The sequence below is a fragment of the Galeopterus variegatus genome, unplaced genomic scaffold (assembly GCF_000696425.1).
Source record: "Galeopterus variegatus unplaced genomic scaffold, G_variegatus-3.0.2 Scaffold7275, whole genome shotgun sequence".
Taxonomy (NCBI): domain Eukaryota; kingdom Metazoa; phylum Chordata; class Mammalia; order Dermoptera; family Cynocephalidae; genus Galeopterus; species Galeopterus variegatus.
Genome location: NW_007733386.1, coordinates 4,662 through 20,724, shown reverse-complemented (window position 1 = coordinate 20,724; position 16,063 = coordinate 4,662). Strand labels below are relative to the sequence as shown.

Sequence of the window (16,063 nt, the reverse complement as noted above, 5' to 3'; positions counted from 1 at the left end):
AAGAAGTGAGTGCATATTCAAATCTAGAGGAAACAGATACAACAATGAGAGTTATCAAAGCATCAGACCTTGCTGAGAAGTTGAAGTAAAAACTAAAAAGATATTGGGTAAATATCAAAGAGGTCCATGCTGATCTCATCAGGAGCACTTTCACTGGAGTGGCCAGGAGAGAATCAATGTTAAAGGTCAATGAGAGGAGGGGATGAGGGGCAGCGTGTACAGACACTTTTGATAAATTTTAGGCTGAAAAGGGGAGAGAACAGATGGTGATATCTACAGAGGCTATTGTAGAGTTGAGGAAGTTTTTTTGTGTTATGTCTCTTTAAAATTTCAGAATGGATGAGATTTGAGGAAAAAGTGCCAACGAAGAGGGTTAAAATGTTGGAAAAACAGAAGGAAGGCTGATGTGGAAGTGTGTTTGGGGAAGTGGAAGGGGGTGAGCTCCAGAGCTGCAGGGGAAGGGTCGGCCTCAACAGGACACTTGCTTTTTCCACTATTGCTGGGAAGAGGAAGAAACGTGATGGGAACAGACTTTTAGTTCACAGACCGAGAGGCAGTGTTTGGAGTTTCTGTTTATTGGTTTTCCTGTCATTTTAGTAAAATAGACAGCAAGATTAGCTAATGGGCTGAGACTGGAGGTGGTAGAATAGAAGACATGAGGAAAAGGAGAAGGTTTGGAAGAGCCACTGGGGACAACTGGAGGGTGGAATGCCCAAGGACAGACAGAAACACTTGTCAGGGACTGTAGAGGGTTCAGTTTAGATCAGATACGTTCACCTTTTTAGAGGCACAAACCACCAAATCGATGATGATTTATGTGATTCATTTCAGCAGTCTTATCACTGTGGGAAAAGATTGAGGGGAGGAGAGCACTGGGTTAATTTCAAGGCCGGGGTTTAGCCAGATGGGTGTGATGGAAGGAATTAGGGACATGGAATTGAAATATTGATAAGAGGATGGTAAAGTGTTGGACCTGAGATTTAGGTTGAGTGGAGAGAAAAGTAAAGATAGAAAGAAATTAATATACAGGAAAAAATCAGAGGAGTCAAGATGGTCCAGATGGGGTCAAAGATCAGGTAAAATAGGAACCTTGAGCTAGGAAGCTGGAAAGGTTGGATATTGTATTTCAAATGTAGGATTTTTTCAGCGTCTTTTTCACAAGTGGAACAATTCTGCATAACAAGGCCATCTGGCTTGGGAGGGAGTGGCGAAAGTAGAACGGAGTGGAAACTATTGGATTTGAGGAAGTCAAGAAGTTTTGCGTTAGGGTGTCGTGTGTAGGTTCCCTTCACGGATGCTGAAATCTCTCCACATGGAAGCAGGCCTTGCAATGGAGTGCAGGTGTGTGGCCTAGCTTTCAGATGGACAACAAGAAGTGACAAAGAGGTTGGGGGTTGACAGTAGTGAGAGTGGGTGGAGGGTAACCCAACTGAAGGTGGAAGGGTGACAATCTGGAGGTGGCATTAGGGCCTGGAGAGGTGGCCAATCCCACCTCCCAAACCTGAGTACTTGTAATGTGCCTGGGTACATTGGGCAACAACCACGTGAGAGGAATAGAGGGAGAATAGTTTAGTGGGGAGGATAAATTAGTTTTTTGTTAAGACATAATTGGAAAAAGGCTGCTGTAATGAAATCAGAGATGCAGAAGTGATTGTTTAGCATGAGTCAGGGAATCAGAGGGCACGATAGAAAATAGGAAGAGGGCTCAGAAGGTGAGGGTGTGCAGGAGGTGGGCTCCCAGGGGAAGAATGACACAGTCGAGTGGTGACTAAAGCCACTATGGACAAAGGGCATGTGTCTCAGATTACCAGAGACTTTATTACCTTGGCCTTCTGTGGAGAGCAGGAGAGTCTTCAGTCTCAGTATCTGCACTGATGTTTTTCAGCTTGCCCATGGGCCTTATCTTCCTACCTCCTTCCCCCTGCACCTCAGCCCATGAGGAGCATATTGTTTTGTGCAACTATGACATCCCAGCAGAACGGTTATGATCGCTGTAGGTCAATGAATCGCAAGGGCCCATGCACTGCAGGTGAGCATCTTCCAGGCACTTTTCTCACCAGTGTTTGTTGTCACACATGTAGGACTAGGCATACCCCAAGCTTGTAGTCACAGACAAAGGAAGAACTGCATGCCTCTCAAGGTAACCCTCCCTGAGATGGGAAAGACACATCCTCTCACCAACAGGACTGACTTGGAAACTTACCATACAGGTGAGGTGGGCCTCAGTTCGCTTCTTTCATCTATGAGGACTGAAGAACTAACCTTCACTGTTCTGCTACCTTGTGGCTTCCTCTACCCAGGGGGGGATCTGTTTAAAAAGTATTAGGCAGAGGGTGTTATTTTCTAGCCCAGCTTTATCAGTCTACAGTACAGGACCCTGAAACCTGCTACCCCAGAGGAGTACAGGGTGACCCTACTTAAACCATCTCCCTTTGCCATCTCAGCTCACACAGCTGGACTGCAGCCTGGGCCCTGTCCCTGCAGAACTCTGCTGCTACCCTGTTTGGGTCCCTGTTCTACTGGTCATCCTTTCTCAAGTTAGGTTTGAAGATAGGTCTTCTGGATACTGTCTGATGACTTTCTCTGTAACCCTCTTGCTACGGCATGTCTCTGACTTCAGCAGCCTCTCTTAGCTATGCTAAGGGACCAGTAGTTCCATAATTTTCCATCCTTTCTCTTTTTTCTCCCAAAAGTCTTTGGAGAGAATCATCTTGTACAGCTGATTTCTCTCCAAAATGCAAACGGTTCCTGGGATCTGAATGCAGATCTGGCCAAGGTCTTAGGAATAAGTTTGGAAGACATGCTGGCTGCACTCCCTGCTGAGGTGAGAGTCAAAGAAAAAAAGGAGTGAAGTATGTTTTTGAAGGAGTGAGATCAGTAACGAGAATTGGGGTGGAACAAGACCCACTTGAGGAGGAGAGTGTAGTGGCCATAAAGTAAATTAATTTCTAATAAATGAAGGTTGAAGGTTGTTCTGGTTATAGTAGAGTAGAAAGAACAAGAAATTAATGGGATAGCTCGTAGGTGGGGGTGGTTTAGGACTGATGAATGACAAAAAAAAAAAAAGAAAAGAAAAAATTCTTTTCTACTTTAATTATGTTCCCTGCCAGTCATCTTAGTGGGCAGCTACTCTGTGCCAGGCATTGTGCTAAGCACTTAACATTCATGATCTGATTCATTTCTTGGATCAATTACATAAGCTAGATCCTACTCATGTCCCTGTTTATCTGAAGCTCAGAGGCTTAGAGGGTATGACAATGTGTCTGGGTTTACTCAGACAGTCAGAGGCAGAGCCAGGTTCAATTCTAGGACTATGTGTCTTCAGAATTCCCAGTAATAGTTCCCCCATTGCTCCTCTTCATACTAAAATAAATACTCCAGACATTAGCAAAAGTTAGTTGAAGTGAGGATAGGTAAAGTGTTAACAGGAGCCACCTAGTTATTTTAAATGTGTTCATATATGCTGATGAAGATAAATTACATTCCAGAATTTCAAAGTAACTTGCCAAGTCTTCTAATATTCATTGAAAAATTGTTAAATATAAGACAGGTGCCACAAGCCTGAAGGACAAATATTATACTGAATTTTCAGAATGTGCAGGGTGATGAAATGAACTTCAGATATTCTTAGTCTATAATCACACTTCAATACAGAATCCACTAGTCACATGTGGCTGTTGGTCCTTTGCGATGTGGCTAATGCAACTGAGAAACTAAATGTTTAATTGAATGGAGGTGTGCTATGGTGTGAAATGCATACTGACTTCAAATACTTAGTATACAAAAGAATGTCAAATATTTCATCAATAATTATTTTTATGTTGATTATATGCAAAATAATATTTTGAATATATTGGGTTAGATAAAATATACCAGTAAAACACAGTTGTACCTCTTTATTTTTACTTTTTTAAATGTGGTACAAGAAAATTTAAAATCACATATGTGTCCAGCATTATATTTCTATTGGAGAATACTTTTTTTTTCCTTTTTGTCTCTTTTTTACTGACCGTAATGGGATCGCAACCCTCGGTGTTGCGCCCGCACCACGCTCAGCCAGTGAGCGGGAACCGGTCTCCACATGGGATCCGAACCCTCGGCGGGAGCGCCGGCAGCGCACTCTCCAATGCGCCACCAGACCGGCCCTTGGAGAATACTTTTTTAGAACTAATAATGAAAAGGATAATTTATAAGAGCTTGGGAGAGAACACAGGTCTCATGAAGGTCTAGCTTAGATTCACTGAGAACAAGACATGTCATACTAACATTTCTTCTTTGTCATGGTAACTAGGCTGATAAATCAAGGGAATCAAGAGAACTGGTATATTTGAATTTCAGTAAGAAATTTGAAATTTTTTTAATGATGAATACATGGACCAAGTACAAGCTAGTTGAAAACCCATAACACTGAATAATGAATTGATTTCAAACTGGGAACAGATTTGTAGACCGCCAGGCTCTGAAATCTCTGGAAGACCTTATTTTCAATGAAGATTTAGATGAAGACATTGATGGTGGTTTTCTTATTTGTAGATGATAAAATTGGGAGATAAAGTTTTAGACGAGAGAATCAGGATCCCAAAAATCTCTGAACAATGAGTTGCAATTTTTCATGAAAACAATAACAAGTCAAGTACTGTTTTTGGTTCTAAATTCCCTACTATCTAAGTAGAGAAAGAAAACAAATGACTTAGGAGCAGTAGCACATGAAAATCAGAGGTTCTAGATGAAAACCACAATATGAATCAGCATATTTGAAACACAATTAGTGGAGAGCAACAGGATTATCTGAAAAGCTGCTGTATTCTTGGGCTGTCACCGTAGAATTTCATAAGTACGTTTAACTCCAGATGTGACCATTTAAGAGGATGTATTTAAAAATCATTGTGGTATTTGTTTTTAGATGAGGAGAACAAGAATGGGGATTCTCATTGCTTTCACATAAGCATCCTCTTAAAAAAAAATTGAAGGAATAATAATTTTGATCTGAAACGAGACTATTCAGAGAGGGCATGATAGCTGTTTCCAAATTTTAAAGGTCATGAAGTAAAAGAGGAATTTCCCTTGGTCTGCTGACTCTGAAAACGGAACCTGAGAGAACTCATGGGAGACCATTGTCTGCTCTATGGCTGAGATTTGCTATTGAGTAATTAAGCAAAATAAGTAGAATCAGAATATTTGGCCTTCAGTCCTGCCTTCGTCTGTTGCTAGAAGGCTAAATTTGGGCAAGTCACTTCACTTTTGCATGAGTCTATTTTCTCACTTAAAAATGTGATTATTGATATTTTTTTATGACTTTTTTTGGTGAGTGTTCAGATAAAAAAAATTAAGACACTTTATTAAATATAAGGTAATTATGCGTGTGTTTCTCTTACTAAAGCAGGGTAATCCTGGTCTGGGGTGTTTTAGGGGTTTCCAGCACTTGGTGAGTGTTCAGATAAAAAAAATTAAAGACACTTTATTAAATATAAGGTAATTATGCATGTGTTTCTCTTACTAAAGCAGGGTAATCCTGGTCTGGGGTGTTTTAGGGGTTTCCAGCACTGTCCTGGTGGCTACATTGAATTTAAAACTTAAAACCTTTCCACCCTAATGTTCAGGGTCTGCCATTACACCTTGCAGGTAGTAGAGGAGGTAAAGAGAGGCCATTTAATTCCATTTAGTAGCAGTTTGGGGGTTGGGGAATGAGGAGGGGGTGGTTTTTTGTGTCCCTTGAGGGGCTTCCTGCTGAGCTTGGAGGCTTCAGGGAAGTCTCTGTCTATCGTACAGCTTGTGGATTCCTTGGGCTGGGCCACAGTTCTAGCTGTGATCTGGCTGCACACCCATGGCAAGGACTTGAAGTGTGAGTGGGAGCTTCTGGAAAGGAAGGCTGTCGCCTGGATTCGCATCCATGCAGGTAGGAGCACAATCCTAAGACCCGTCTCCTTCCCTCTTAGGAAGCCAGCAGTCTTCCCAGGCAGTGCACCTCCAGGCCTGGAGAGGGTGACCACAAGACAGTCCCCATAGCCATCTCCCCTCACCATTCTGCTTCAGACCTTTTCTGGTCTCCCAGCTAGCTCTTTCCTTGGCAGCATGAGGGTGAAATTTTAGTTTGGGGCAGAGGAGATGAGTAAAGAAGGAAAGGGACATGAAAGGGGAGTGTGAATTGTGACAAGGACATCAAGTGGCCTTTGTTTTTCTATCTCAGAACTAAGCTGAGGATATGCCTGGGCTTGGAGCACTTACTCCTTGGATGTATCTTATCTCACTGCTGCTGAGTGTTTCTGTGGTGAGAGGGGATTAAAGGAGAACCCAGGCAGGAAGAAGAGAATAATCAGGGGTACTGAGGAATGATAAAAACAGGACTAGGGAAGACGATCGGATCGGGAAGGTTTAGGGGCAACTGGGAGAAGAGCTGTTCCTCTCGTTGCTGATCCTCAGCCCTGATTCTGGTCTCCCTCATCTCAGGCTCCACCCTGCATGCACTTGTGAAGGCTGCTAACACTTTCCTGAAGTCATCTGTGAATCCTGCTGTCTTTGCCCTCTGAGGATACCGTCCAGAAAAAGAAGTGCCTCTGCTTGCCTGCTGTCACTTCCTTCACCGTCTCCTCAGCTGTGATATGTTTTTATTTTATCTCTCCTATGGGTTTCTTGCCATAAAAATAAAGGATGCCTACCCCACATTGTCTTTGTGTCAGGTTCCCTTCGTATGTGATCTTCCTTTCCCCAGCTTGTCCCCTCAGGCAAGTCACAGTAGTCCCAGAACCTGTTCCCTTTCTTGGAGGAGATCAAAATATTTATATGCAGTAATATTCCTCCCAGGTTTTCCAGAGTGACAGTATGAAAAACACATGACATGAACTCCAGACTATTGGCTGCAGGATTGATGTTAGGGAATGTCTGAATTAGAAGTTCTCTGCATGATCTTTGTCTACTTACTTTTAATCTTATACACTTACCAGGACCACACTGGTAAATGTTAAAATGTTCCATTCTTGTGAGGAAAAGTTGGACAGGGGTTGAAAGCCAACATCAGGATCAATGTAACCTCAAGATCACAAGGAGAGAGACTCAAGGGGTCCACTGTGAGAGCTGGCACTGTGAGGACCCTCTTGATTTGTTCTGCTTGGGCTTTGTACTACACGCCTTTCCTTCAACTGCCTGAGAGACTTGGGTTGAGTTTTACCTGTTGGAAACAGATGTTTCTCCTTAAGCATGAATCATCTTAGTAAGAGAGCAATAATGGAATCCTTAGTCCTAGGCTGAACCCCCGTGGCTATAAGTCAGGCTCTGATCTAGGGTAATAAAGGAAGAGGGTGGGTTTAATGGCTGCTTTTCCTGAGAACTGAACCTGGATCTCTCACTCCATGAGGAAGAAAGGAGCTCCCCATGACCTCTTGTGACCCATATGTCTCACATACCCTGTCCTAGTGTAAACAAACCTATTTGATCCCCTAAAATAACTGTTGATCAATATTGAAATGACTATTTTTACACTTCATTTTATTGTATATGGTCTTCCATAGATTCATTCATTGAACCTGCATTGGATTTTTTATTCCTTCTTTCTTTCCTGTCCCACCTTTTCTGAATCTTCCTGTATTCAGGAAGACGCTGTTCACACTGTCTCCTGTCCCCATATCTTCAGTTGTAGGCTGATTTCCTGTCTTACGTGAGACAAATAAAGGGCACCAGTCAGAAAACTACTATTAGATTCTGACCATACACTTACATAGTTTTGTACTGATGGGCAAATGATTGGACCCATTGGGAGCTTTGTATCCCCATCTGTAAAACTAAGGGATTAAACTAGAACTCTGTTGCCACTTTCAGCTTAAATACTCAAGACTTCTGAGCAGAACCTTTCACTCAGGCCATGGACGGCCTAGGCCTGGGTTCCTTCTAGCTGTTGAGTGAACTGGCATCAGGAGAACTTGTGTGACTTGCATAGTGGAGTCTAATCTGCCAGGACTTCTTCTGAGTTTGTTTATGGCCAAGCGTGGCCTGTGGTACAGGGCTGTGACATCACCTGGAAGCTTGTTAGAAATGCAGAATTTTAGGCAATGCCTAGAACTACTGTACTGACATCTGCATCTGGACAAANCTACACGCCTTTCCTTCAACTGCCTGAGAGACTTGGGTTGAGTTTTACCTGTTGGAAACAGGTTTCTCCTTAATCATGAATCATCTTAGTAAGAAAGCAATAATGGAATCCTTAGTCCTAGGCTGAACCCCCGAGGCTATAAGACAGGCTCTGATCTAGGGTAATAAAGGAAGAGGGTGGGTTTAATGGCTGCTTTTCCTGAGAACTGAACCTGGATCTCTCACTCCATGAGGAAGAAAGGAGCTCCCCATGACCTGTTGTGACACATATGTCTCACATACCCTGTCCTAGTGTAAACAAACCTATTTGATCCCCTAAAATAACTGTTGATCAATATTGAAATGACTATTTTTACACTTCATTTTATTGTATATGGTCTTCCATAGATTCATTCATTGAACCTGCATTGGAATTTTTATTCCTTCTTTCTTTCCTGTCCCACCTTTTCTGAATCTTCCTGTATTCAGGAAGACGCTGTTCACACTGTCTCCTGTCCCCCTATCTTCAGTTGTAGGCTGATTTCCTGTCTTACGTGAGACAAATAAAGGGCACCAGTCAGGAAACTACTATTAGATTCTGACCATACACTTACATAGTTTTGTACTGATGGGCAAATGATTGGACCCCTTGGGAGCTTTGTATCCCCATCTGTAAAACTAAGGGATTAAACTAGAACTCTGTTGCCACTTTCAGCTTAAATACTCAAGACTTCTGAGCAGAACCTTTCACTCAGGCCATGGACGGCCTAGGCCTGGGTTCCTTCTAGCTGTTGAGTGAACTGGCATCAGGAGAACTTGTGTGACTTGCATACTGGAGTCTAATCTGCCAGGACTTCTTCTGAGTTTGTTTATGGCCAAGCGTGGCCTGTGGTACAGGGCTGTGACATCACCTGGAAGCTTGTTAGAAATGCAGAATTTTAGGCAATGCCTAGAACTACTGTACTGACATCGCCCGCACCTCGCTCAGCCAGTGAGCGGCCAGTCTGTATGTGGGATCCGAACCCTTGGCGGAAGCGCCGCCGCGCTCCCAAGTGGTGCACTGTAGCAGTGCGCCACTGGGCCGGCCCTGCCAGGACTTCTTCTGAGTTTGTTTATGGCCGAGCGTGGCCTGTGGTACAGGGCTGTGACATCACCTGGAAGCTTGTTAGAAATGCAGAATTTTAGGCAATGCCTAGAACTACTGTACTGACATCTGCATCTGGACAAAGCCTCCAGGTAATTTCTATGCATATTAAAGTTTGAGAAGAGAGGGCTTACTATTCTCATGAAATAGGCTTATTTGTAGGTCTACCATTTAAACAGGCCCTGCCTGTGTAGTATAAGAAGAGATAGTTTCCTAAGAGTCACAAAACTCGTTGAACTACCCTCTGCCCATGAAAAGGTGGTGCTTTGCATGTACTGTGCAGAGCATGAACCACCACATTTAGTGTTCTCCTCCTTTTTTCTCACCATTCAGCTTCCAGACTAGGCTAGGGCTTAGGGACTTAGCACAGGGCCTTCTAAAACAAACAAGCAAACAAACAAATAGGAAATCAATCTGTCTTTTGTCTTCTTTAAAATGTCGACCCAACTATAGTTTTAAAGTAGCATGGTTTTATTTTCCTATTTGAGCTCCCACACAATGAAATGTGCCAACTGAAAATTCCTCAAATCTAAACACATGTTGTTTTTCATCATCAACAAGTAGTGTTTTGGCACATTCGTTGAAACCCCTTTCCAAGGCTAGTGCTTTATGTTTTAGGAAAATCTAAAGAACCTTCTGTGCTTTCAGGAACCAATGGTCTGGGCAAGGAGCACAGGAGAGAAGCTGTTCTCATCTCCTCTTGTTGCCCTCACCCTGCACATGCTTCCCGGCTGCTACAAACTTGGCCACAAGAAGGATGGCAGATACCACTGCCTCAAGACTCTCCTGCTTAAACTGAGCACAGGAGCTCCAGTACAGGGTGCCCTGCTCTACATGGACCTGTTAATGACACCCATTGCCTGTCTTCCCCAACTCCAACATGGTCACACTGGGGGTCATTTAGCATCCACTGCTCCTCTCCCCATACACAGCCATTGCTTCTTTATAAGCAGTTCATTTGCTTTCTGAAGCATCTGATTGATCAGAAGTAAACTAAGAAAAACCCCATGCAATGAACTAACTCCATGTATTCTGTTTCTCCTTTGAGTTCCACCAGTTTTTGCCTCACATATTTTAATGTTCTCCTGTTAGGAGCATACACACTTAGGATTGTATGTTTTCTTAGAGAATTGACACTTTTATTATTATATACTAATATAAAAAATAAAACCTGATGGTTTTATTTGTTCTAAAGTTGGCTTTGTCTGAAATTAATGCAGCTACTCCNTCCTAAGAGTCACAAAACTCGTTGAACTACCCTCTGCCCATGAAAAGGTGGTGCTTTGCATTTACTATGCAGAGCATGAACCACCACATTTAGTGGTCTCCTCCCTTTTTCTCACCATTCAGCTTCCAGACTAGGCTAGGGCTTAGGGACTAAGCACAGGGCTTTCTAAAACAAACAAACAAACAAACAAATAGGAAATCAATCTGTCTTTTGTCTTCTTTAAAATGTAGACCCAACTATAGTTTTAAAGTAGCATGGTTTTATTTTCCTATTTGAGCTCCCACACAATGAAATGTGCCAACTGAAAATTCCTCAAATCTAAACACATGTTGTTTTTCATCATCAACAAGTAGTGTTTTGGCACATTCGTTGAAACCCTTTTCCAAGGCTAGTGCTTTGTGTTTTAGGCAAATCTAAAGAACCATCTGTGCTTTCAGGAACCAATGGTCTGGGCAAGGAGCGCAGGAGAATACAGTGTTTCCAATTCCTAGTATTTCATATTGATTCCTTTGAGACTTTTCACTCTTTGCTTACATTACCCATCTAGGTTTGCATATGGTCTACTTTTTCCATTAGATCCTTTAAAATATTCATCATAGTTATTTTAAATTCCAGCATTTGTGTCTTGTCTGAGTCTGATTCTGGTGCTTGTTTTGTCTCTTCAGACTGTCTTTTCCCATATTTCAGTGTGCCTTGGAATTTTTTTGTTGAAAGTCAGAGATGATATACTGGATAATAGGAATTAAGTTAAAAAGACTTTAGTGTGAGGTTTTATGTTAATCTGGCTATGGGTTTAGCTATTTAATGTTTATCTGTCATTGTCAGTGGCTTCAACTTTCTGTAGTGTCCTTGTTTTTGTCTCCTCTATTGATTTTAGGCATCCTTAAATATTTTTCAGGGAGAAATTGTATCTGTTGGCTGTTTCGCCTGTAATCTACTGTTATACTGAAGCCCTCTTGGTTTGGTAGAAAGGTTTGGAAAAGGAAGAAGCACTCTATACTTTTATGATTATGTCAGTGGGTCTGTGACACTGGGCTAAGACCTTCACAAGTGTTTTCTATCTTCTCATCCTTTTAGGTAAGACAAGAAAGCTAAAGGGGGCTGGGAGTGGGAGAAATGCCCTTTCCCCAAGAGGGATAAGGCTCTGGTAAAGCCCTTCCCCTGGAGACTAGGCCTTTGTATGGAGAGTGCTCTGAGCTATTTACAGTAGTTACTTTTTTTTTCCTACCAGAGCTCATAGGGGGTCTTTCTCTGCTCCTTTCTTTAAAAACCTGGCAGAGTTCCTGGAAGTAAGTTCATGAAAGTCCAGGAGCACCCATCTGACAATCTCTGTCATTTAATTCATTATATAGGCCATATTTAAAGTACTTATTGATATAATTGGGTTAATATCTACAATGTTTGTTAACTGTTTCTATTTGTTGAATTTGCTCTTTGATTTATTTCCCTCTTATTTTTGCCTTCTCTGGTTTTAATTAAGCATTTTATGATTTCATTTTATCTCCATTCTTAATATATCAGTTACATTTCTTTAAAGCTTTGTCTAGTTGTTGCATTAGAATTTGCAATATGCATTTATAACTAATATAAGCCTACCTTCAAATAACACTATACCACTTTACATGCAGTATGGTACCTTATAACAAAGCGTTCCTCATTTCTTCCTCCCATCCACTATGGCACTACTGTCATTCATTGCACTTATTTGTATATCATGACAATCCAAAATGTTGTTACTATTACTTTTAAAAGTTATCTTTTAGATTAATTAAGAATAAGAAATCTAAAAGTTTTGTTTTACCTTTATTTCTTCTCTGACACTCTTTCTTTATGTACATCTGAGTTTCTGACCTGTGTAATTTTCCTTTTCTCTAAAGAATTTCTTTTAACATTTCTCATAGAGCAGGTCTGCTGGCAGTGGAGCTCCTTAGTTTTTGTTTGTCTGGAAAATTCTCTATTTTTCTCTTTATTTTGAAGGACAATTTCACTGGGTACATAATCCAAGGTTAGTGATTTGTTTCGGTTTTTTTCCCCCAACACTTTAAATATGTCACTCTGCTCCCTTCTTGCTTAAATAATTTTTAGCAAGAAATCTGCCATAATCGTTATCCTATTTTCTGTATAGTTAAGGTGTTTTTTCCCCTCTGACTTTTTTCAAGATTTTCTCTTTGTCTTTGGTTTCCTGCAGTTTGAATGTGATATGGTAAGTATAATTTTTTTCTTTAGTATTTATTTTGGTGTTGTCTTAGCATTGTAAGTCTGTGTTTTTTTGTGTTTTTCATTACTTTTGAAACATTTTTGGCCATTACTACTTCAAATATTTCTCTGCTCTGTTCTCTATTCTTGTATTCCAATGACACATTAGAGATTCTGAAACTATTCCACAGTTTTCAAATATTCAGTTGTTATTTTGTATTCATTACTTTTGAAACATTTTTGGCCATTACTACTTCAAATATTTCTCTGCTCTGTTCTCTCTTCTTGTATTCCAATGACACATTAGAGATTCTGAAACTATTCCACAGTTTTCAAATATTCTGTTGTTATTTTGTGTGTGTGTGTGTGTGTGTGTATTTTTTGTTTTTGTTTTTATCTTTGCATTTCAGATTAGGAAGTTCCTATTGATCTTTCTTCCAGGCCAATGGTTCTTTACTCAGCCATGCCAAGTCTAATGGTGAACCCATCAAAGACATTCTTCATTGCAGTTACAGTGTTTCCAATTCCTAGTATTTCATATTGATTCCTTTGAGACTTTTCACTCTTTGCTTACATTACCCATCTAGGTTTGCATATGGTCTACTTTTTCCATTAGATCCTTTAAAATATTCATCATAGTTATTTTAAATTCCAGCATTTGTGTCTTGTCTGAGTCTGATTCTGGTGCTTGTTTTGTCTCTTCAGACTGTCTTTTCCCATATTTCAGTGTGCCTTGGAATTTTTTTGTTGAAAGTCAGAGATGATATACTGGATAATAGGAATTAAGTTAAAAAGACTTTAGTGTGAGGTTTTATGTTAATCTGGCTATGGGTTTAGCTATTTAATGTTTATCTGTCATTGTCAGTGGCTTCAACTTTCTGTAGTGTCCTTGTTTTTGTCTCCTCTATTGATTTTAGGCATCCTTAAATATTTTTCAGGGAGAAATTGTATCTGTTGGCTGTTTCGCCTGTAATCTACTGTTATACTGAAGCCCTCTTGGTTTGGTAGAAAGGTTTGGAAAAGGAAGAAACACTCTATACTTTTATGATTATGTCAGTGGGTCTGTGACACTGGGCTAAGACCTTCACAAGTGTTTTCTATCTTCTCATCCTTTTAGGTAAGACAAGAAAGCTAAAGGGGGCTGGGAGTGGGAGAAATGCCCTTTCCCCAAGAGGGATAAGGCTCTGGTAAAGCCCTTCCCCTGGAGACTAGGCCTTTGTATGGAGAGTGCTCTGAGCTATTTACAGTAGTTACTTTTTTTTTCCTACCAGAGCTCATAGGGGGTCTTTCTCTGCTCCTTTCTTTAAAAACCTGGCAGAGTTCCTGGAAGTAAGTTCATGAAAGTCCAGGAGCACCCATAAGATTGTAATCTGAGGAGTTCACACTCTCATACTAGTCCACACTCAGCCTCCAGTAATTCACCAGAATTATTATTTAAGTGTTGCTACCAGTTTATGGCTCTAGAGGCTTTTCTTCCTGGTTTGCAAATATCAACTGTGTCTGTGGATTTTCCTGTCATCGCAGTTTTTAGGGTGATTTTTTGCCTATGATCTCAGTTCTGATGGTTCAAAACAGTCATTCATTGATTTTCAATTTGTTCAGATTTTCCTTATAGTAAAGATGAGATTGATGCCTTCCGAGATCTTTACATTTTTGTGGTTAAAACTGGACTCAGTGTATTCTGATCTACCAAGTCTCTACACTTTACTGAACTTACACTTACTGAATTGTGCTCTTTGGAACTTCAAAGGTAGGGAACAATTTTTTCTATAATAGCTTACCCAGTGTTAAAAGTAATTTTTTTGCATGTAAACCAGTTTTTATTATCAAATGATAAGTAACAGACATCCTTGATGGTGAGATATAAGTATGTTGAGGTGTGGGGAAAAACTTAGGGATGCAGTGAGGTTTCAAAAATGGACAGAGGCTCAGGGTAGGATGAAGGTATATGTTGTTAGGAAATACTTGTTAAATAGTAATTGTAATATACTCATAATGCTGAATGTGTAATTGCATAGAAATATAGGAAGGCTTACATAAGATAATAGATATATATTTTTTTAAATCTTTATAAATTGCTAAGCTGTGTATAGATTTTGGAATGCATGTCATTTTTTAAAGGTTTTATTTCACCTTAGTTTTACATTTTAACAGCCTCCTTGGGGCTCCCAAAAAGAAACCAGTACCCCAAAATATGGCACTTTGATGCACTGGACTAAAGGAGCTTCCTCGAGGTCTCTCTGACATTCCCCTCCTTTTAATCCTCTGTCTTTCCCAAAGCACCGAAAGGAGCTTCCTCGAGGTCTCTCTGACATTCCCCTCCTTTTAATCCTCTGTCTTTCCCAAAATAACCATATGAAGTTATTTTATGAAGTTCCCTTATTTACCTAGAAACCAAATCTCAAAAGAGGAACACATTCACCTTTTATCCCCTCCCTGAAATCTCATTTTCTGTCTCTGGGGAGAGGACTGAGGAATGAAAACACACCTTGAATAAACTTTTTCAAACAGATGATGCCTGCCTCTTAGGCTCATTCGAATTCCAGGCAGAATTATCTACAAGTTAATTTCTGTTTCCAGGTCATGTATTCCCCATAAAAATTGTTTACTCCTACAGCTCCACCTCGTCTTCCCCTGTAAAGAGGGAACATAAATGTCAAGGTCATTTATTCCCCATAAAAATTATTTACTCCTACAGCTCCACCTCCTCTTCCCCTGTAAAGAGGGAACATAAATGTCAACTATCTGGCCGTTTCCTTGAGTTTTTATATTCTGTGTGACTTCCTAGCACATGTGTGTAAATAATAAATATGTTATGCCTTCTTTTCTTTTGTTATAAGAGGTGACCCTTTGTTATAGGAGGAAAGGGATCACCCCCTTTCCACTTCTAGAGTGCAGTGAAGTATAATTTATATAGCATGCAATTTATTCGCTTTAGTTTTCTTTGAGTTAATATAATGAACAGTTTACTATTCAATTGATTTTTTGGGTAACATTGCTTAAGCTTATACAGCGTTTTTTCTAGCTTTAGTGAAGTGTAATTGACAAATAAAAATTGTTACTGTGTCTTTTATTTGGAAAACTTATTCTGTTAATAGTTAAAGTAATTATTGATAGGTGAGGACTTATTACTGCCATTTTGTTCATTGATTTCTATTTTACAGTTTTTTAGTTACTCTCTTGCTTTCTTTGATGAGTTTTTTGTAGTGATTTGCTTTGATTCATTTCTCTTTATCTTTTGAGTATCTATTACAGATTTTTTCTTTGTGATTACCTTGAGCCTTTCATAAAATATCTTGTAGTAATAATCATCTATTTTAAGTTGACAACAACAACTTCAACTGCATGTAAATTCTCTACAATTAAAAGTAACTTTTTTTTACTTTAAAAATAAAAAATGTGGGCCGGCCCGGTGGCGCACTGCTACAGTGCGC

The 16,063-nt window shown here is 40.3% G+C and overlaps 1 protein-coding gene across 1 annotated transcript in view; it reads left to right on the top strand.

Annotated features, from left to right (window-relative positions):
• VWA5A (von Willebrand factor A domain containing 5A) overlaps nt 1-6,662 on the top strand; it is a 34,886-nt gene extending 28,224 nt beyond the window's left edge. Inside the window, exons 15-18 of the mRNA XM_008591770.1 lie at nt 2,030-2,210; nt 2,694-2,824; nt 5,770-5,896; nt 6,448-6,662. Coding sequence (XP_008589992.1) covers nt 2,030-2,210; nt 2,694-2,824; nt 5,770-5,896; nt 6,448-6,527 — 519 coding nt within the window. The 3' untranslated portion in view covers nt 6,528-6,662. The remainder of the gene's footprint in view (nt 1-2,029; nt 2,211-2,693; nt 2,825-5,769; nt 5,897-6,447) is intronic.
• Nucleotides 6,663-16,063: the final 9,401 nt, after the last annotated feature.